Source organism: Mastigoproctus giganteus, chromosome 5, assembly GCF_048544385.1.
Source record: "Mastigoproctus giganteus isolate SK-2022 chromosome 5, ASM4854438v1, whole genome shotgun sequence".
Taxonomy (NCBI): domain Eukaryota; kingdom Metazoa; phylum Arthropoda; class Arachnida; order Uropygi; family Thelyphonidae; genus Mastigoproctus; species Mastigoproctus giganteus.
In genome coordinates this window covers 229960745-229984596 of record NC_143579.1, presented here as the reverse complement: position 1 = coordinate 229984596, position 23852 = coordinate 229960745, and the positions used below count along the sequence as shown (strand labels likewise).

The 23852-nt window shown below is 34.6% G+C and overlaps 1 protein-coding gene across 1 annotated transcript in view; it reads left to right on the top strand.

Annotated features, from left to right (window-relative positions):
• AP-1-2beta (adaptor protein complex 1/2, beta subunit) overlaps positions 1-23852 on the top strand; it is a 99990-nt gene that overhangs the window by 23521 nt on the left and 52617 nt on the right. Inside the window, exons 2-9 of the mRNA XM_090374445.1 lie at positions 1869-1916; positions 3905-4010; positions 7481-7616; positions 13337-13582; positions 15162-15355; positions 16089-16155; positions 17058-17212; positions 20318-20458. Of these exons, the coding sequence (XP_090230571.1) occupies positions 1869-1916; positions 3905-4010; positions 7481-7616; positions 13337-13582; positions 15162-15355; positions 16089-16155; positions 17058-17212; positions 20318-20458 (1093 nt within the window). The remainder of the gene's footprint in view (positions 1-1868; positions 1917-3904; positions 4011-7480; positions 7617-13336; positions 13583-15161; positions 15356-16088; positions 16156-17057; positions 17213-20317; positions 20459-23852) is intronic.

Below are 23852 nucleotides of genomic sequence, written 5' to 3'. Positions count from 1 at the left end.
TTAAGGGCAAATTACTGCTATGGATAAAGGGATAGTTGAGTGGAAGAAGACAGAGTGGTCATCAGCAGACACTGCTCTTTGTAATGTAATTTTATTAGTAGAGCTGCAGTCTCCCAGGGCTTTGTCCTGGGTCCATTGTTGTTTTCTGTATTTATTAATGATATTGATGAAGGTATATCAGGCTTAGTGTCGGTTCGCAGGTGATTAGTTGGCGGGTCGGTTAAACCTTCCTCAATTTGAATTTATGCTCACTGGTGCATGTAGTCTGAGCAAGGGGAAGGATTCCATTAGATTAGGTCATTTAAAATTAAATTTATAATAATAGACTAGACCCACCTTTATTATTGCAATATTACTGTGTATAACTAGTCATGCTGACATCTGTTTCAATGAGCCTCTACATAATACATTTCTTGCCAATGGTCATATGCTATTTCATCGAATGACCGAAAATATTAAACGTGATGATGGCAGCCATGGTTGTTGATACTGAAATTAAGCCCTCAGCACTAATTCAGTGATTCCCAATCTTTTTTTTTTTTTTTAAGATGTGATCATATTTCAAAATTTATTAAACCTTTTTCTAGTAAGTTGCAGGCAGTATGCAGCTACCTAGGAGTGAGTTTTTCCAAGGAATTTGGAAGTTTTGTAAAAATTCAAAAACTATGTACATAAATGTTTTATACATAGTTTTTGAAATGTCTTATACATAGTTTGTCAAAAATAAAATCAAAATTAAAAAAAAAAAAAATGCACATATATAAAATATTTTTTATGCTATAATATATTTTATATATGTAGTATTTACTTTTATATATGTATTATTTGATTCAGTTTTGACTTCTGGATCTAAGTTTCAGAGAATTCCTTCAATTTCAGCTTGTGTATTCCTAAATTGCCTCAAACATTATTCAAAAGTTGCACCCCATGCTGAATTTTGAAACTGTTATAGATATTAAAAATAGCTACTATTTTTTGCAAACTCATTTAATAAATAGCAACACCACATCCTTGTAAGTCTCAAGACAATCTCTATATATTCAGACTTAAATTTTTGACACTGTGTTGAAATAACCTTCAAAATGTACACATTTGTATATATATGTTGCCCTCACAAAAGGATTAAAATTTTTGTCATATAAAATTACAAAGATCTATAATTAATAATGAAAAATTAGAACTAGTGATTTATAACTGAACAGCTGACAGGCATATATGGTGCATGTGGGCAGGTCTATACAGTTGAAAGAAATGGTACTCAGTCATGACCATAATTCCTCTGTGAAGATTTTTTTCAGTGAAGTAGACTACACATGGCAGTGTCTGGTAACTTTATTTTTTACATGCACTTTATGGTTTAATTAAACCTTTTTTTCTTTTTAATAGCATTCCAGACTCGTATATCAGTGACCTCACTTGGCATTGTAACCAGATAGGTTGGGAAACATTCCACTAGATGATATACGAGAGCACTGATTCTTAACCTGTCTGATGCTGCAGATCACTTTTCAATTAAATAAATTTTGCATAAATTACCAGTATCTTTTTACACCTTTTGATTTTTATTAAAATAATAGAAATAATCTTAATTTATTATTATGGAAGTATTATTATTATGTATTCAGATTGATGTTGATCATAGAAACATTTAGTTTAAAAATAAATGAAACTAAGCTTCTATTTAAAAAAGAATCAAGTTACTGATCTTTAATAAATGCAGGAACCTCTTAAATGATTTCTGGCTTCCAGTGGTTTACAAACTCATTTGGGAGAGTTTGTGCAGTGTTTCTCTCTAGATTTAATTACTTGCATATTAAAAGAAGTTGAATTTTTATGCTAAATACATAAATTTCATCATTTTGTTTTAGGTGCTCCGAAAATGACAGATGCCAAATATTTCACTACCACCAAAAAAGGTTAGTTTTATTTTATTGTATTCCCCCTTCTATATAGCCTCTGTATATAGCTTTTATTGTTTCAAAAATATAATACTATGTTTCCTTTTCAGCTAGTAAATAAAGCCGCATTATGTGAAAACAACATAAAATCACTGCTGTAGGAAAAAATAAATGAAATCAGTACATTATTAATTCTAAAATGAAATGCAAGTTGCATTGTCTTGGAATATAACACTAGTTTTATACAGACAACTGTATACCAGGAATGTTTCTTCCATAAATTTCAAGGTTTAAATGTTAATAATTTTTAAAGAAGATACTGAAATTTCTACAAAATAGGGATCTCAGAATTCCTTAATTATTTGTTCATTATTTTGTACTAACCACAGATTGTAAGATTGTAATTTTAAAGTTTGAGAACAGCTCAAGTTGTATCAGTATAGCCAACTCATATGCTTACGTGCGTGCACGCACGCACACAGAGGACACTGCAAACCATATTATGTGACATGCTGTGACCAAATGGCCTAAGATTCTGATTTACCATGAAAACACTACCACCAACTAAGACCATCATAATTAACATGCCAAGGAATCCAAACAATCAGGTTACCAGTGCTGTTTCCTATATTTTCAGAGCAGGAAAAGAATGTATACAAGGAAAGTGCTTTAAGTGACTAGCAGCTTGACTAGTGTAAATCAATTCACCAGCAGTGGGGAACACACTGGCTCCCAAAGAGGTATGATTGCTAGTGTTTGTTTAGTGAATGCTACAGCAGTGAGGATGGCTGCACTTGTTGGTTATTCAAAAACTAGTGTCGGTTAAGTCCTTAGCAAATGTAAGAATGCCTGGAAAGCATCTGGGAAAAGATGCTACTCCAGCAAGGTTCTTAACATGGAGTAGATTATCAAGTGTGATAATCTAAATGACAGAAAATTAACCCCTCCATTTAGTGCAGGTATGTCACAAGGCATCAGTACCCCATTACTGTGTAAAGAATCCCACAAAGAAATGCACAATGGGAATAGGCGACCTTCACAGAAGCCAGTGATCTTAGAAACTAACTGGAAAATCTCTCCATTGCTGCCACAAACACAAAGGATCGAAGTAGGACTGGGGTAAGTCTTGCAGTCAGATGAGCTCTGTATGCTTTTCAGCAACAATGAATGAGCACACATATGAAGGAAACCACAAGGTACTGGAACTATTGTTGTGTACTAAAAGTACATGCTGTTGGCGAGATATTTGTGTGGGGTATGTTTCATGATTTACTTCTGATCCTTCTAGAGAGCATCATATCCAATCATTGTTGCAGATCAAGTACAGTCAGCAGTATCTTCTCTTTATCCCTATGGACGGGAAGGGAACTTTCAAGTTGATGTCACCATCCATTGTATCCGTTGTACCAAATGTGTGAAAGTGATTTGAAGGGTGTGAGGAAGGCTTGGATCATCTGTGCTGCCACCCTAGTCCTGGAATCTTAATCTCATTGAGCATCTCTGGGATTAACTGGAAAGGCATATTTATTAGCACAATCCTTTACCCATATTACCCTCTGAATTGAGGACAATTTTGTTACATGAATGGCCTAATATTTCTCTTATCACATTTGAATACATTGTTGACTCCATATGACGTAATGTTGGGAAGTAATTTGGACCATTGGAGGTCCAACATACTGTTAGCCCATGGTCCTAATAAATTGGCAAGGCAGTTTATATGAATCATGTTAGCAACATAATTTAGCAAAGAAAAAGAAAATATGTATATTTAAGGTTAAAATGCTGATTTGGATGTTATACAATCAGAACTTCAGTGATTGTTTTTGTAAATAATATTAATTTTTGATTCTTCTGCAGTATCATTCTTTCATTGTATAATAATATATATAATTTGTAACAGATCTATTTGTTATGTGTAAAAAGTTTTTTCTAAAGTTTTTGATTTCATATTTCTGAAAATTGGGTGATAAATCATGTTTTTGTTTGTTTTTTTTAAACTCCAGGTGAAATTTTTGAATTAAAAAGTGAACTGAATAGTGACAAAAAGGAAAAAAAGAGAGAAGCTGTAAAAAAAGTCATAGCTTCTATGACAGTAGGTAAAGATGTAAGGTAAGAAAGAAATTCATGCTATGATGTAATTTAGCTTGTGGTCATTTCAGCTTTCTTTAGGAGGTTCTTTGCTTAGTGTAAAAGCAGTTTACACAGCTGATTTATGCATTATACTGCAGTATATACTAATTATCCTGGATTCCAAAAAAGGGGGGGGGGGAGAATTTTTTGCTAATAAAGTTAAAGAAAGAAACTTATGATGCTATTAGGTTTTCTAAAAAATTAACCTGTTAAATTATCAGCACATTTTGCTGCTTTTAATTATTATCCTCTATAAGTTGTGAAACCCATCTTGATATGCCATGAAAAATTATAGTGAATGTGTTTTAATTGTAAATGTTTGTCTTCAGATGCCTTATTACTTTGGATTCAGGTGACTTCATCTACACTAACTTGTTCATTTTTATTACCATTCCAACCAAAATCATAGTTGTGGTCATCTGGATATATACTTATATAGTTTTGAGCTGAGAAATTGTTGCACTTAAATTTTCTTGTTGAAATCTGTCAATTTTCATGAGCCTGTTCTTAGGTGTTGTGTTGTAACTTTTATATGCAGTAGCATACATAGGCTGTATGTTCATAACAAACTAATAACATCAAGATTTAGAAATTTTAAGAACTTAAAGGGTTTCAAGCCTTGGTAGTATGACTGATGATAATATGTCTGAATAAATATATTTTTTTTTCTTTCCAAATGAATTGTAAACTGAAAATATTGTCCCACTTGAATGAAACTTTCAGTATTTGACTGTCTCTTTCACATTTTCTAGGCTTCACCTCTGCTACAGCTTTACATTGTTTTTCAATAAAAATCCAAAAATAAAACTTTTAACAAAAAAAAAAAAAAACTTTCCAGATTCAAATTGTAATGAGGTGGTCATATCAGATTTTCTTACACTTATGCTTACATTTTGGAGTTGGAACAACCCCAAAATTCAAGTGCTGTGCAATGCAGCTATTTATGATTTTTTTTTCTTTTTTTCTCTCTATAAATATAAAATTTCATGTGCCTAAACTGGATCATTGTTATTTTTAAATTCTTATGTGATCATGCTCAGATTTAGCTGTTTATAACAAGGCTTCCAGTGAAGGTTTGATTGAAATTTTTTATGGCTAGTAATAATACTACATAGTTAAAAAAAAAAATTATCACATGTATAATAAATAAAAAGTAAATTATTACATTCTTAAACATAAACGTTATAAAATACAGACGTGTATGGGGTCCAGATTCAAATACCTATAGTGCAGCCATTTATGAATATTTTGTGTAATTGACACCCCCACCCTGATTATTTCAAATATTTTTTACCATTCATTTAAAATTTTGCATTCTTAAACTTGATAGTTATTATTTTTTAAACTCTTAATTACATAATTTTACAATGGCTTATACCATGGCTTCCATTAGAAGTTTTTTATTGAAATATGGCATTCTGGTAATTGGTACTGTAAAGATTGTACAGATAAAATATCATATTCATAAGCACAGTAGTAAAAAATATGATAACATAAGTGATTGTATGTGATATTTACCACTTGAAAGCTTTGTAGCTTATAGCAAGGTTGTGTATGAATATTTCTGATTGCTTTTTTTTTTTTTTTCACTTAATCAATGCTTCTGTGGTTGATCTTAATATAAAATATCTGAATCATAACTGTAACAGTTATTTTTTTTTAATCATTCATTACCAAAGTGAGCACATGTGTTGATTTTCAAATCCAAATTTTAGGTACTCATCCTGCAGTTCTAAATAGAGATTTTTAATTGAAAATTGATATTTTGGTCTTTAACTTATGCTAAATGGAGTGGTACATAGATTCCTTTGTTTTGGGCCAAAAACACAAAGTAAGAACAGGAGAAGATGTGCATTCCTGGACATGGGCCTAGTCAAGTCTGTTTCAACTCGACTATGTCAGTTATTAGCTTTCAAAGAAAAATGTGCTCAGAACTCACTGATGTATAAGTATGAATCTCTTGAAATGAATGTTTTAAACTTTTTATATATTAATAATTGTATTTTAATCAATCAGCTATATCAATATACATATATATATATATAGTGAAAGGAAATCAGAATGAAAACCATGTCATGGTGCAAAATTTGGTGACCAGTTTCTCATGATTGTGACTCCTGACTCCAATCAACATACTCTTGACACCAATTAAAACTAGCTCTTTTGTATATAGTTTTAGAGGAGTTTACCTCAATATAGTACGTAGAACACTTCCGTATGATACCCTCCAGAAATTAAAACGAAAAAATCGACAACTTACCGGTACATTAGAGTAAATTATAAATAATTAAATAATCAATTTAACACAATTAAAAATCAAATTAACGCAATTAAAAGAATCTAACGAAAATATTCAAAACGATTTTCCTTCCTGAAGCTGGCAACTTGAGGTAAACTCCTCTTATTATTTTACTAATATTATTATCAACGTAGAACATATTGAGTAGTACAGCTCTGATTCATACTATCTAATAGAGTTTTAGAGAACATGCACCTGGCCACTGTGCATAAATTAGTGATGGGCATAACTGAGATTGGTAATCAATCATTTCAATAATAAAAATAATTGATTATTAAAATAACTAGGTTAAAAATAATGACAATGGAAGGATTTGAGCTGATATTATCAGAACCAGTCAAGTCCTGCACCACCATCTTAAGTGCTTTCAGGTGATACGGATAAGGATGAAAAATTCATAATTATTTCAATCATTCCTGTCACTAGCATAAACTTCTCTCATGAAGCCTTAAAAACAGATAGTATGCTTTAATGTTTTGAGAATTCTCTGTGATGATATGCTGTTAAAACCAGATAATGGACATCTTGTGTGGAAATGACACAAGGACTGCCTCCAATAGGTCTTTGAGAGTTAGTCCGCAAACTGGTTTCAGAGTGTGCTATATTCAGCAACTTGGCTACTTCAGCTTAACTTTTTCCTGCCTTTGTTCTCTTAATGCCCTCATCTCAAAGAATCATTCAAATGCAGTCTTTGTGACATTTTTGTAAAAATGGCTATCTGAATAATTCATCTGTTATCTATAAATTGATATAGTGCAAACAATAAAGAAAGCTGGAAGTTCCAAAAACGGGTTGTTTTTATTGATTACTCAGTTTGCATGTTGTAACAGATTGTGTGTGACTTTGTTTGTGGAATCAGAGAGACATTATTTCCTAAATGATATTTGGTTCTATTTTTAATTATATTTAAAAAATGTAGTTGCATTTTTCCTGGTAACTTTTGAGCAGTAGTGTGTTTTTTATAACTACAGTATTGCTCAGAATAATACATGTTATTTCAGTATCAATAAAAATTATTTATTAAGAAAATGTATTTTTTATCTTAAGATTCTATCCCAGAAGGTTTCACTATATATAACAGTTGAATTTTTTTTTTAAATTTGATATTTTCTACAGTCATTATTACCATTGCCTTTATTTTCTATTTCAGTGCCCTCTTTCCTGATGTGGTGAACTGTATGCAAACTGACAATTTAGAATTAAAGAAATTAGTGTATTTGTATCTGATGAACTATGCAAAGAGTCAGCCTGATATGGCAATCATGGCAGTCAATACTTTTGTTAAGGTTAGATATTTTTTTATTCTTTAGCCATTTTTAATATAAAAAATTGTTTGAGTTTTTTAAAAAATCGTGTAAATGTTTTATATTATTTTGTTTAATCTTCCACAGTAAAGTATTCAGTTTTCTATTAAAGAAATCAAAAAAAAAAATCTATATTTCTTCTTGAGGAATTTTTATTTTTTGAAAGAATTCTGACTTTTCCTCTATGCTTCAGATCGGACAAAAAAAAAAAAAAAAAAAAAAAATTGATGCATCAGGATAAAGATTATCTATTTAAATAGATTATCAATATAAAATTGTTCAGTTATTCTAATTCTTGTGTGTTAGCTACCATGGTCCTATTATATATGAAATAGTCAAGGTTTTTTTTCAAAGTGTACAGATTTGAAGCACCTTCAAGTATATATGTTTTAAATTCATATGTTATTTAGATAAGTGTGTTGTTTTATTTGGTTTTTGATAGTAAAGTTATTCACTCTTTCATTAACCAATTAAGAGCCACTGTTTTTCAAGAAAATATTCCAAAAACTGTAACTGTTTTTTGTCTGCTTTCCAAATGTAGTCTGATTGAAACCAGATTTATATAGGCAATCTTTCCTCATTTTTCATATACACACACAACCTGTTTCCATTGGGATTCTTGAGACCCCATCGAGGAGGAGGAGTTAATATTTATGCACCATTTTGAAACAAGATGCTACCATTTTATCTCGGCACCTCCGTAGCCAGGTGGGCAGGAGCAGCAGTGTGTAGCACATACTTCTTGATTAGACCGGGGGTTCGAACCAGTGACCACCAAATACGGAGGATGCGGAAAGGTCAGGGAATGACCACCGCATATCCCCGGAGCAATATGGCCTTAGTTGCTAATGCTCCTAAAAACCAAATAACAAACAAACAAACAAACCATTTGATCTTAAGTGTTTCAATTATAACTCATTTGTTTACAGTCTGATCCAGACCAAATTTGTAATGCCTTTGGTGGGGGGGGGGGGAATAAGAATGTGCTGTGATGGAGATACTTCTCTTTCAATCTGCCATCTTGAAATAAAATGGCCACCACTCGAACTACAGGTCCAATCTGTTTTAAGCTTTATTTTATGGTTCGATTGAAGCAAAATTTATAGTACTTTATTTACAGTACAAAACTGTAAGTAAAGTATGCAATTTTATGAAGATGATGATTTAGTTGCACTGAATCATCATCTTTTGAACTAATATTATGTGATAAATTAGAAATATCTGTTAATCCAGAACCTCATTCAGTAAGAGAAATTTCGATTACTAAATCACTGTTATCGACTAGTTTTCATTATGAAAATCAGTGTAATATAAAAATAATTATTACCTACTCTAGAAGATAAGCTAAAACAATTTTCCCCAATTATATTTGGCAATAGTAAAGTGATAAAAGCAAGCATCCCAATGCTAGTCAAAGAAATCTTCATCCACGCATTCACTTAAAAACATCGACCTTTTAAGTAGCATAAGTAAGTAACGTGTGTACTCTATGCATGAAAGATGTTTTATTTTATGTGAAAACATCTATGGTGGCTCTAGAGTAAAACCGTTAAGTTTTGAATGGTTTGATTGAAACTTATGCTACTTTGAAGGTTGATGTTGATCAAAATCTTGAGAAGCAGATTTTATTAAAGTCTACATTTTATTCTTGCATAATATTACTACCCACTGCTTACTCTACCAAATAAATGTTAGTGACTGATTTGGCATCATTTAGGAAAAGAAGTCATTTTCATATCTTAGTATAAACTTACTCTACTGAATCAACATTAGTGACTGAGTTAGCATCGTTAATGCCATTTAGGAAGTGACGTCAGTTGCTTCATTTCCTTTAAAAAAAATTTAACAATTGCCTTATTTATTTACAGTGAAAGGATAGCTTAGCGAATATTTTCATTCGGCGCTATGATAGCTTAGCGAATATTTTCATTCAAAACTGAGACATTGAAATGTGGTCAATTTTAAATCAGTGAATCTGCCTATAGAGTATACATGCAGACAAAAAAACTTAGTTGCTATTATTATGAACATAATTTATTTTTAAGATAGTCATAATATTAACAACCAGAACAAAGAGTACAATAAAATTTATTCAGAAACGTTTACAAGTGGTAGCATTATAATCTTCTGGAAGCCAGCATGGTGAAAAAAGCATTTTCAGCCACTTAGATTAAGGCATAAATGAAATAAAACTTGTCATTATAATTGTGTGTTTAATAATATACATGAGCATTGTACTGCACTGTATCCTATTGGCAATGGAAGGAATTCTTAACAACCCCTTTAGTCAGGGTAGTTAGTGAGGGAGTAGGCCCTATTGAGTTATTTTGGGTTTTTCAGTGCACAACATGCAACTCAGCCTCCAAAATGCTTGTACTGAATAATATACAAAGTGCAATATGGCTTTAGATGCATGTGTTATAGAAATCATAACATTACATTGACTAGAAAAGGAATTCAGTGACTATTCTGAATATTCAGTGATTATTCTGAACACTAAGAAAGCAATAATTTATTATAACTAACTGTTTCAAAAATAATTGCACATCTTCATCCTCAGAAAGATTTCTCATTTTTTGTAGTTATGTATAATGGCAAAAAAATGTATTTTGTGAGATTATGCTTATTATTTTGAGCATGAATGTATATCATTTATCAATTAAACCATTTTGTCAGATAGATTGAGGAAATATTCAAATATGATATTGAGGAAAGTAGGGGGATATTATTGTAAGTAGAATTACACTTTGCATTATGATAGCCTACAAGCTGTAGAAAGAAAGTTCCAGAAATTATATTATAAGTAAGTTAAAACTGAACACTAATTATTCACTTTTGTTCCCTCAAAATCCTCAAACTTGTGCAGCTTTACATCAGGTCATTATTTTCTTGTAACAATTGGAAGCATATTTCGAACTTATTTACTGTTAGTTTTTAGTGTCCTCAACATACACAGCTGGATTTTTTCCAAAGTTCCAAAATGCACTGATTTCAGTGATGTTTTGATACTTGGAAATAAAAAAAAAAGTCAGACAGAGCTAAACTGGGGAGGAGTGGGGGGGGTGTCCCATCCAAATGATATATTTTTCTACCAGTAATTGCATTACAGGCAACACCGAACAACAAAGGTGACTACAGTGGTCTCAGACAGTTTTTAAATTCTGTACAGTGCGATCAACTAATGATGCTACCAATAGCAAATTCTAGTGGGAAGCATTCAAGGAATTAATCGTGGAAGCTACTAAAAGTTTCATACTTATTAAGAAATATTGTTCAAGGTTTAGGCCTAAATGGTTGTCAAATGAACTAATGAGACTTGTGGCAGAGAAGAAAAATGAATGGTATGCATATAAATTATCAGGCGACACAGAAGCCTGTGGCAGATATAAGCTAGTCTGTAATGAAGTCACAAAGGAGGTTAGGCAGATTACGAGAAATCTTTGGCAAAGGATGCTAAGAAAAACAGCAAGGCTTTCTTTAATTATATAAACTCTAAAAGGAAGAGGATGAATCTGATTGGTCCGCTTGATATCGATGGTTCGACTGTTGATGATCTTGCTCAGATAGCAAACAAACTGAATGAGTATTTTGCATCTACATTCACACATGAAGAATTATTAAGGTTTGAAAATGCCAGAAGGTTATCAAAATGGAGGAGAAATTTTCGAAGTTAAAAATAAGAAAGGCACCGGGGTGGATGGGATCTATTCAGTTATATTAAAGGAGGCGGCAAAGGAAGTAAGCAAACCCTTAGCCATAATTATGGGAGCATCCGTGGACTCAGGGGTGAGGTCCCTACGGACTGGAAATGTGCAAATGTATCCCCAATTCACAAAGGGGGATCGAAGGGTGAAACGAGTAATTACAGACCAATTAGTTTAACTTCTGTTCCAGGTAAAATAATGGAGTCACTGGTTAAAGATGGATTGTAGAATCATCTAGACAAGACTGCAGCAATAATTCAGACACAGCATGGGTTTGTTAAGGGTAAGTCTTGTCTGACAAATTTGATCGGGTACTATGATGTGGTCACAAAAGAACTGGATGCAAAAAATAATTTTGATATCATATACTTTGATTTCAGGAAAGCTTTTGACATTGTTGCACATAGAAGACTACTGTTCAAATTGGAGCAGAATGGTATTAAGGGTAAGTTGCTACAATGGATAAAAGGATGGTTGAGTGGGAGAAGACAGAGGGTGGTAATCAATGGGTACTGCTCTTCATAGACTAATGTTATTAGTGGAGTCCCACAGGGTTCGGTGTTGGGTCCACTGTTGTTTTGTATATTTATCAATGATATTGGTGAAGGTATATCAGGCTTAGTGTCTAAGTTTGCAGATGATACAAAGGTTGGCAGGGTTGTTAATGGCAGTATGCTACTGCAACAAGATCTAGAAAATTTGGGCAGATGGACTGAGAAGTGGCAACTGAAGTTTAATATTGCCAAATGAAAAGTACTGCATATGGGTAGAAGTAACCCCAGAGAAACGTACCAACTGTGTGGTACTACACTTAAGGTGGTAGAAAATGAAAAAGACCTGGGAGTAATTGTGCAGTCAGATATATGAAGTTTTCTGAGCAATGCAGACAGGCTGCCAGGCAGGTCATGGGGTTTTGTCAATGATATATAGGAATTTTGCTAGTAGGGAAAAGGAGGTGATTATCCCTCTGTATAAGACAATGGTCAGGCCACGCCTTGAATACTGCGTACAGGTCTGGAGGCCTCATTTTAGAAAGGATGTAGATTTACTTGAGCGTGTACAGAGAAGTGCAACCAGATTGGTGAGAGGAATGAAGGGATCCTCTTACCAAGAGAGGCTTAAGTTCTGCAAATTGCAGCGGCTGGAGACTGGGCACCTGCGAGGTGATCTGATTGAGGTGTATAAGGCCTTGAATGGGTTGAACATGGTGAATTCTGATGGGATTCTTCCACTTATTCAGATTATGAACCTAAGGGGGTATAAATTCAAATTGAGGAAAGACAGGTGTAGAATAGATGTGCTGAAATTTGCCTTTAGCCAGTGGGTGGTTAATTGCTGGAACAAACTTCCATCTGTCGTTGTGGAAGTTGATAGGTTAAATAAATTTAAGGAGGAACTGGATAAACATTTAGAGGGAATTGTTTTGTAATTTTTTTTTTTTTTTGGCTGATGCATAAGCTGATACACTTGCTTTCTTGCATCACATCCACTACTACATTGCATTATTGGTGATGCCATTTAAAAAAACAGATCCTTCAGAAAGAACACATTCTGTTTCTCTAATTTGGTTCCATTTAACTTATTACTAAGCCCAAATATAAAAACTCTGCTAATATCAACAAATTTTGTGTTTTTGGAAGACGTACATCAGTGTACTTCAAGAGCACTAAAATCCATATCAGAAAACAAATTTCAGAAATCTTCAGTTGTGGCTACAGAGAATGCCTTCATGTAAAACTGCACAAAGGAACTAATTCTGAAGGGGATAAAAAGCAAATAATTGGAGTGTTCAATTTTAACTTCCTTATAAAATAATTTTTGTAACTGTCTAGTTACACTTCATGTTTGGTTTGTGTCCTAGGAATGTTTAACTAGCAATAACTTCCATAACACAAATATATAGGCAATCTTTCCTAATTTTTCAATGCCATCAGATCATTTATTCATATAAAAGTTGCACCTTTTAAATTCAACTTACTTAGTTTTTGTATTTTTTAGGACTGTGAAGACCCTAATCCCCTTATTCGAGCTTTAGCAGTCCGAACTATGGGTTGTATCAGAGTAGATAAAATAACAGAATACCTTTGTGAACCTCTAAGAAAATGTCTCAAAGATGAAGATCCATATGTAAGAAAAACTGCAGCAGTTTGTGTCGCTAAACTGCATGACATCAATGCACAACTGGTTGAAGATCAAGGATTTTTGGATCAACTCAGAGAGTTGCTTTCTGACTCTAATCCTATGGTATGACTTTTTAAATTAATTGGTACTGATGTTAATTAATGAAAATTTTTCCCGTAAATAAGTTAGTTTGGAGAATTATGAACTTATTTACATATCAAGGTTTTGTTATTATTTTTTTTTTACTTTGCTTTCCTTGATGCCAAATTCTTTTGTTGAATTTTTAATCTAGTCATATGATTAGTGATCCAGATATATTCCAAAGAAAATAAAACAAATAACTTTGAGATACATTGAATGCAATCATTTATTTCTTTAACTAAATAATTTATGACATTGCTCTTGTAGAATATTATTTTGTAGCTGTATGGCTACCTGTTTGATTGGACTTGGTGCATAATGGCCGATCTGCCAATGCACCATAAAACAGCAAATCAGTCAATCAAACTACTTTATTTTATTCATAGAATATACTTAACAGTTTGCAATTTAACTAAAAATAAGTTTAATTATTATTCAAAATATACATTATATAGTTTTTTCACCTAGGAATACCAGTAAGTCTAAAGTTAAAGAAAATCAATGCACTGCTTATTTTCTTACCAAGATTCCTTTAAGAAAGTAATTTCTATTAATTTCAAAGAAAATTGCAATGAACCAAAAGTGATTACTAGTTATAAAATTTTACACCTTTAAACACTAAACATAGTTTCTGTCTGTTTTCTTATTTTGAATTTGAGTGATAAAAAGAGATTTTTCTATTAGTAATAGTCAATGGCCCCTTTATTATAATAAAAAAAAAATTCCTTTCCATATAGAATATTTATTTTTAATGAATATAACAAATTAGATGCATAATTTTTATGCACATACGCGCAAACACACACACACATATTAATAGATAATATTTAAATAAAACTAAATGCAACATGTCATAATATTCTAAGAGTTTAAGAGTATATATCTATATGATATCGGTATAGATACACTATAGACAACTCTTAAGAAAAAACTACAGTAGTAGTGTGAAAGGCATTATTTCATCTGTATCTCATTATGCTTATCCTTCATAACGGGTTGTCCATATATTGCACTACCTCTAATAAGTAACGCTTCACTAAAAGAGAAGACTATTGTTATTTATTCTCGGTGGGCACCATCACCCAGACAGCACCGTTTCAAAGCTAGTTGGTTTTTCATCAGTGGGTGGGCAGGTACCCTTGTATTACAAACATGACAACCCAGTTGTGAAGTTAATCACACAATATGAGAGATGCCAACAGGTTTGTGATAATATTTAAATAAAACTGAATGCAACATGGTATAATATTTTAAGAGTTTAAGATTCTGTATCTATATAATATTGGTGTACATACACCATACATCATTTTGAAGGATGAGCACAATATGAGATAGAGGAAATTATGCCTTTCACACTACTACCAGAGTTTTTCTTTAAGAGTTGTCTATGGTGTATCTACACTGATATTATATAGATATAGAATCTTAAACTTTTAAGATTCTAAAATAAAATAAAAATAAGTCTAAAATAAAATGAGTTTAGATTGATCTGTAATTTTATATCTGCTGTTATTTTCATTTGATATATTTTAGATATATGCAGCATATGTTCTTTACATAGGTTGTGGCTAATGCAGTGGCAGCTTTGTCAGAAATCAATGAAACATCTAGCAGTGGCCAGCCTTTAATTGATATGAATGCACAGACAATTAACAAGTTGCTTACTGCTCTTAATGAATGTACAGAATGGGGACAAGTATTCATCTTGGACTCCCTTGCTAATTACACTCCAAAAGATGAAAGGGAAGCACAAAGGTAAGGAATAATGTTGTTGATTCATTTTGTCCATGTTCTAGCATTATTGATTTTAGAATTTTATAAAATAATTGTACAAAACAAGTTTGATTTTAAAAGTATATAATAATATAAATTAAATTTTAATGCAAAAATTATCTAATTTTGTGATATGTAAAAAAAGTACACATACACACCTGGTCTCATCCAGTTATCTGTCCAACTTTGCCTTAAATTTACATAAGCTCCCTAGTTCTATCAAGTCAGGTGGTAATTTGTTCTGTCAGTCAGTTACCCTATGGTTAAGAGAGCATTTTCTTATATGTAGTCCACAAATATCCTTTAAGTACATGTCCTTTAGTTCATAAAACCTCCAAAAGAAAAGAGCATTGCCTTTAAGTCTCTCTCTCGTTCGGTAGTTTTCATCAGATTCTTTTGTCTCATAATAGTTATAGAGGCCTGATAACAGGCTTCTAACTACTATGACACTACTACTAACAGGGCTCAGTGGAACTCTGAAATGTAGCCAGTCTAATAAATTTAGATGGGAGTGGTAACATTTCAGTAACTAACTTATTCAAATTCTTACATGATATAACTGTTTTTATTTCATTAAATACTTAAGTGGAAAGCTGTAAAACATTCCCCTTCCAACTAATTAAGATAATTTCTCCCCTATTCTAATATCTGCTAAATATTATAGTTACGATTTTGTAATCATACCATTTCAATTAATTTGATATGTTTTCAATAGTATAGCCGAGCGTGTGACACCAAGACTGGCTCATGCTAATGCAGCAGTTGTTCTTTCAGCTGTTAAGGTAAGCATTGCTTATCCTCTTACCTTTTTTTTTTTTTTTTTTAACATTTTTATTTGCCCAGATTATTGGAATTGATTTTCATACAGGTTCCAGGAATATATTACCACTTTTAAAACTTTCAGTAATTTTTAAATAGATTTCAGTTGTCAAGGATATATCAAATTTGAATAGATTTATTTCAGTGTTGTTTATTGTAAAATAGCTATTTGTCCTCACAGTAGTTTTATAATCTTAAAAAAAAAAAAAAACATAAATCCCAACCTGCAACCCATGGCCAAGCTGTAAGCATATTCCCAAATAGCTGTGTGGGAAAACACATGGCACAAAATCAACTTCTGTGAATAAAATTACATGTCAAAATGATCAATTGACAGGCAAGTTATTAATTTTTTGATTCAACCAATCAACAAATATATGTTGCAAATATTTATTGTTAAGTTCAGTAATTTATAGCATGAATTAAAAGTACAGAATCTGTTTTTACTTTTATTTATTTATTTTTATTCCAATTCAAATCAAAATATTATAAATTTTTTCATGAATCATGAGGCTTTACATGCAAGGTTCATAGTAGAAGCTTTAACATTCTATTTGTTGGAAGTCTTGCTAAGTAAGTGATTGATGGTAATGTAATGAAGTAAAAAAGTTTAGTTCCTCAAAGAATGCAATGTTCCTAATTGAAAGAGTAAGAATGAAAATTACATTTATCAAAATGGATTTATCTGAGCAAATGCAGTCCTTTAGCTTGCCTGACCTAGCAGTTTAATCTGCATGTGCAATTTTTCTAACACAATTGCGGTTATTCACCAGAGTAACTGATATATATTGACTGTTGTATTTATTAATATTGCCATTCTTATAACAGTTCTTCCTGCTTAATGATATATTCTTTTATGTTTTAGGTGCTGATGAAATTTATGGAAATGATGAGTCCCGAGTCTGACTTTGTAATTACTTTAACCAAAAAGTTGGCCCCACCACTTGTCACCTTGCTCTCCAGTGAACCTGAAGTACAATATGTAGCACTACGTAACATAAATCTAATTGTTCAGAAAAGGTAGGATTTGCTAATTAAAGATTGAAAGAGACTTTCTCTTTAAAGTTTTTTATAACAGAATACAGCGGTTGCAATTCTGGAGGTTGTACTGGTTTTCTGTTTGAAATCTCTTCCCCCCATATACACCGAGCCAAAACATTATAACCAGCGAATCTTTATGCAAATCGAAGCAACTGCAGGTGAACTGTAGTGTGGGTCAGGACACGGTATAAAAAACACCTGGTACTGAACTCTGTTAATCAGCGTTACTCTTGTTCTTCAGGTGGTAAAGGCAGCAGACTTAAGCGAGTTTGAGAAAGGCCAAATTGTAGTGGCCAGATGACTGGGCCAGAGCATATCCGAAACGACACAGCTGGTGGGGTGCTCACGGGCAGTCGTGTTTAGTACCTACCGAAAGTGGTCCAAGGAGGGGGAAACCCACAAACCACTGGTGAGGTGTTGGATGACCATGGCTCTCCCGGATGGTACGTGGCAACAGAATGGCAACTGTGGCGCAACTTACCAGTAATTGGAATGCCGGTGATGGGAGTATTGTGTCACAACACACAGTACATCGAACCCTGCTGAAAATGGGCCTGTGTAACTGCACCTCACTCCGAGCTAACCATGGTTCACCGGCGACAGTGCCTGCAGTGGGCATGTGAGCATCGAAACTGGACCTTGAGTGATTGGTACAATGAATCACATTTTCTATTGCACCATGTGGATGGCCGGGTAAGTGTGCATCGTTTACCTGGGGAAGTGATGGTGCCTGGATGCACCTTGGAATGAAAACAAGCCGGTGGCGGCAGTGTCATGCTTTAGTCGATGTTCTACTGGGATACCCTGGGTCCAGTCATCCATGTGCTGGGCACTCTGACATCTACCACCTACCTAAACATCATTGCTAACCAGGTACACCCTTTCATGGCAACAGTCTTCCACTCTGGCACTGCCATCTTTCAGCAAGATACTGCACCATGCCACACTGCCCAGATTGCTCGAGACTGGTTCGCGGAACATGATATTGGCCAGGTATTGCCCTGACCTCCAAATTCCCTAGACATCAATACCATCGAGCATCTGTGGTTTGTGTTGGAGCAAACTCCGATCTTTGGCATCTCAACCACAGACCTTACAAGAGTTAAAGGATCTACTGGTTATGTGTTGGTACCAGATACCACAAGACACATTTAGAAATCTTGTAGTGTCCATGCCTGACCGAGTATGAGCTGTTTTGGCTGCATGTGGAGGACCAACATCATATTAGGTAGGCAGTCATAATGTTTTGGCTCATCGGTGTAAATTGTACACTATATTATTACCAAAAAATTTTGGGACACTAAGTGACAGGATAAGTTTACATATCAAATTTTAGCAGTGGTATTGGATCTTCATGGAACACTTTTCATGAAACCCAGTGCTATATTAAAATACCAACTAAATTGGTTTTGCATTAGCAAAACCCCTTTATATAGGAATGGAATGGTCTGCGACTTTGGTGAAGGGCAAGATATGCAGGTGCCAGTATCTTGACAGCCAACATGGTTTAGTGGCCCCATTCTGTGGTGTTACGAGTCTGCCCTGACTGGCCCAACATTGGCTGAACAACCTACCACAAAGGTAACACCTTTGTGGTAGGTTGTTTGACAGCCACATGTGGTCAAAATCAATGGTGACCATCATGTGTCTCATCTCTTGACACAGCACAGTGGCCCAGCTAACCATGTAGGAATATCAGGGCCAATAGATGCAAAGCCAATATATGCCATGCATAAGCTCATGTAGGCTATGGCAGTCAATGTCCACATATACCCATGCTCACTGCAAGACACAAGAAACTGCACCTTGGATGGGCACATCAGCACCAACACTGAACCACCAATGTGTGGAAATCTGTTGGCTGGTCTGATGAATCCTGTTTTTAATTTTATCATGCTGATGGCATATTTGCATTTGGAGAAAGCAACGTGTGAGGCCATAGCAGATGGATGTGCTGTTAGTGTTTGGCAGGCTAGAGGCAGTGGTGTTATGGTTTGGGGACTATTTTAGTGGAACACCCTGGATCCTCTGATCACCGTTAATCAACAGCTCGATAGGAACAACTACTTTTCTGTTGTTGCTGACTAAATATACCCCTTCATGATAGGAGCGTATCCATACAACTCTGCCATCTATCAACAAGACATGTGCCATGCCACAAGGCCCAGCGGATTGCTAACTAGTTTCAGGAGCCTGGCAATGAATTCTCCATTCTCCAGTCTCCCATGGCTACCCAACTCACCTAATCTGAATCTAATTGAACATGTTTGTGGGACCTACTGGAAAAGGACATCTGATGCTATGACCATCCACCTGACAATGTGCGTGCATTATTGGACCCATTGTGTAATGCATGGATAATGCTACCACAGGACATACTGCAACACCTTATTGTAGTCCATGCCAAGATGTGCGGGCTGTTATTACAGCAAAGAGTGACCCCCATTAGCTATTAGGTGTTACTAATGTAAAGCTGTGCATGCATGCACACTCACACTATATAAAATAACTTATGTATAATTTTGGTGAAAAGTCAAACTTGAATAATTTTGCATAGATAGTAGCGTAATGTTGCTCCCTTTGCTTTCTGTACAATATGCTCCATGGAATATTGAGTTCTCGAGGCAGTTGTAATTCCCTGTGTCTTTGTCTGATGATCAGGCTTTTAGTTCCAAAATGACAGTTGGCATTATTGGCTTTCCATTTCCTGAACAAGTTGCCTTTTTTCCATACATATATTACCTTTGATATGGTGCTTGAACTTCCTATTACATTGCATACATATCAATTTATATAATGTTACATTTTTATTCTTATTATGTTTAATGTGTAGCTCGATATGTGACTATACTGTGGAAGCCAATGGGTATGATACCTGCTGACTTCCACTGTACCATTCAACAGTAGATATATTTTTTTAATTCTTGTATTAAAATCGCACAGGAAAAACCCCTATTCCTGTAGCAGATTTAGTAAATTAAATTTTTCAAAGTAAATGAAACTGAACTTGCCACTATAAAAAATATATTATGAACATACAAATCTCATGCAATATCTAATTGCTGTAATTATTTTTATTCCTAGGCCAGATATTTTAAAGCATGAAATGAAAGTATTCTTTGTGAAGTATAATGATCCCATTTATGTTAAGCTTGAAAAGTTGGATATAATGATAAGATTAGCTACACAAGCCAATATTGCCCAAGTATTAGCAGAATTGAAAGAGTAAGTACAGCTGATTTTTTGAGGTTTAAAATAATATTTGTACTTTGTAATTACTTTTAAGGATAATAACTTCTTGTGAAGGCTAATACTTTTCACTCTTGTTATAAATCATCACTAAGAAAAGATGCAACCAGAATCTATAGCATAATGCAAGAAATAATACAATATACAACACTGTATATTGTATCAGACATGAAATTCTCTGAGCAATGCAGACATGCTGCCAGGACAGCTCACGGGGTTTTGTCATTGATATACAGAAACTTTGCTAGCAGTGATAAGGAAGTGTTTATCCCTTTGTATAAGGCCATGTCTTGAGTACTGTATACTGATCTGGAGGTCTCACTTTAGGAAGGATGTGGATCTGCTGAAACTGGTGCAGAGAAGAGCAACCAGACTGGTGAAGGGAAATTGCAGCACCTTGAGACTGCACCTGCAGGAAAATCTGATTGAGGTGTTTAAAGTCTTGAATGGATTGAGTAAGCTGAATGTTAATGCCATTCTTCCACTTGCTAAGACTACACACATGAGGGAGCATAAATTCAAGTTGTGGAAGGATGGTGCAGGATAGATGTGCAGAAGTTTGTCTTCAGCCAGCGGGTGGTTGATTGTTGGAACAGGCTTCCATCTGTTGTTGTGGAAGTGAATGGGTTGAATAAATTCAAGGGAGAACCAGACAAATCCTTGGAGGGTATGAATGGGTAAACATTTTTTTGGCTGATACTATATAAGCTTGCTTTCTTGCATCATTTGCCATTACTACTACTGTATTAAATTATTTAAAAATTTAATTTTATGTATTTATGTTTTAGGAATTAATCACTTACTCCTATCTTAATATCACAATATGTGATCATTGTGAAATTTAAATTGGATTTAATTTGACCACAGTGTAGTGTATATTTTATTTCCGTAATATAGACCAATAAAAACTTTATATCCAACTGAATATATATTGAACAAAGTCTAACAGTTGAGACTCACTAATAAATAGTTAGTGGGACTGTAGTTACCAGTTCCTCTGTGATGTCGTTAAGAACTTATATTATGTACAGCATAATATTTTGAGAACCATGTGATATCTCATCATGATAATGATTGGGTAGGTAAACCCCAAAGGGTGGGGCGGTTGTCTCTCTATGTTCTCTCACTACCCAAGCATGTTTTAGCACCTCTAACTTTGTGCATTTCTTGATAAAGAAATGCACAACGTGACCTTCACCTCAAAAAGCTTGTGACATGACACTAAAAGATAATGTTAGTGTCATATTAGCATTAGCATTAGTAGAGGCATTTGATGCAAGAAAGCAAGCTTATGCAGCATCAGCCAAAAAAAAAAAAAAAAAAAAAAGTAACATAAATAAATAAAAATAACCACTTCCACTTCACCCCTCTGTTCGTTCGAAATACCTGTCCAGCTGAGCCTTAAACTTATTTAGGCTATCAACTTCCACGACAAGGGATGGAAGTCTGTTCCACCCACCAACCACCCGCTGGCTAAAGGCAAATTTCCGCACATCTATCCTACATCTGTCTTTCCTCAATTTGAATTTATGCCCTCTCAGGTGATTTTTCTGAGCTAGAGGAAGAATCCCATCAGCATTGAGCATGCTCAAACCATTCAAGGCTTTGTACACCTCTATCAGATCACCCCGCTGGTGCCTAGTTTCCAGACACTGTAATTTGCAAAACTTAAGCCTTTCTTCGTAAGAGAACCCCTTTGTCCCATTCACCAATCTAGTTGCCCTTCTCTGTACTCGTTCCAGCAGCTCTACATCCTTCCTGAAATGAGGCCTCCAGGCCTGTATACAGTACTCTAGGTGTGGCCTGACCATTGCCTTATACAAGGGAATAATCACCTCCTTATCCCTGCTAGAAAAATTTCTATATATCATTGACAATACACCATGAGCTACTCTTGCAGCTCGTCTGCACTGCTCAGAGAACTTCATATCTGCCTGCACCACCACCCCCAGGTCCCTTTCATTCTCTACCACTGTCAGTGTAGTACCACAGAGTTGATACGTTGCTCTGGGGTTGCTGTTTCCCATATGTAGTACTTTACATTTGTCAATGTTAAACTTCATTTGCCACCTCGAAGCCCATCTGCTCAACCTTTCCAAATCCTGTTGCAGCAGCATAGTGTCAGTAGTGTCCTTGACAACCCTGCCAACCTTTGTATCGTCTGCAAACTTGGACATTAAGCCTGATATACCATCATCAATATCATTTATAAATACAAAAAACAATAAAGGCCCCAATACTGAACCCTGAGGGACTCCACTAATAACATTAGTCCACGATGAGCAGTGTCCATTGATTACCACTCTCTGTCTTCTCCCCCTCAACCACCCCTTTATCCATAGCAGCAACTTGCCTCCAATGCCACACTGCTCCAATTTGTGCAGCAGTCTTCCATGTGCAACAGTATCAAAAGCCTTTCTAAGATCCAAGTATATAATATCAAAGTTATTCCCTGCATCCAGTTCTTTTGTGACTGCATCATAGTATCCAATCAAATTGGTCAGGCAAGACTTCCCCTTAACAAAACCATGCTGTGTCCTAGCTATAACTGAAGTCTTGTCTAGATGATCCTGCAGTGCTTCTTTCACCAGTGCCTCCATTAATTTTCCGGGAACAGAAGTTAAACTCACAGGTCTATAATTACTTGTGTCAGCCTTTGATCCCCCTTTGTGAATTGGGGTCACATTTGCACATCTCCAGTCAATGGGTACCTCCCCTGAGTCCAAGGAAGCTCTCATAATTATGGCTAAGGGTTTGCTTACCTCCTTTGCTGCCTCCTTTAATATAACTGGATAGATCCCATCCACCCCAGGTGCCTTTCTTGTGTTTATCTTCAACAATTTCTCCTCCACTTTGCTCTCAGTTATTACAAGATTCTCTAGCTTACTGCTAGAGTTGAATACACCTCTGGCATTCCCCTCGCTGAATAACTCCTCATGTGTGAATGTCGATGCAAAATATTCATTTAGTTTGTTAGCTACCCGAGCAGGGTCATCAACAGTTGACCCATCGATCTCAAGTGGACCAATCTGATTCATCCCCTTCCTTCTAGAGTTTACATAAGTAAAGAACTCTTTGCTGTTTTTCTTCGCATCCCTTGCCAAGGATCTCTCGTAATCTGCCTTCGCCTGCCTAACCTCCTTTGTAACTTGGTTACAGATCAACTTGTATCTATCATAGGCATCCGTGTCACGTGTTAATTTGTATGTATCCCATGCATTTTTCTTCTCTGCCATATGCCTCATTAGTTCATCTGACAACCATTTAGGCCTAAACCTTGAACAATATTTCTTAGTTGGTATGTAAAGCCTAGTAGCTTCCACGATAAGTTCTTTGAATGCTTCCCATTTTGAATTTGCTGTTGGCAATA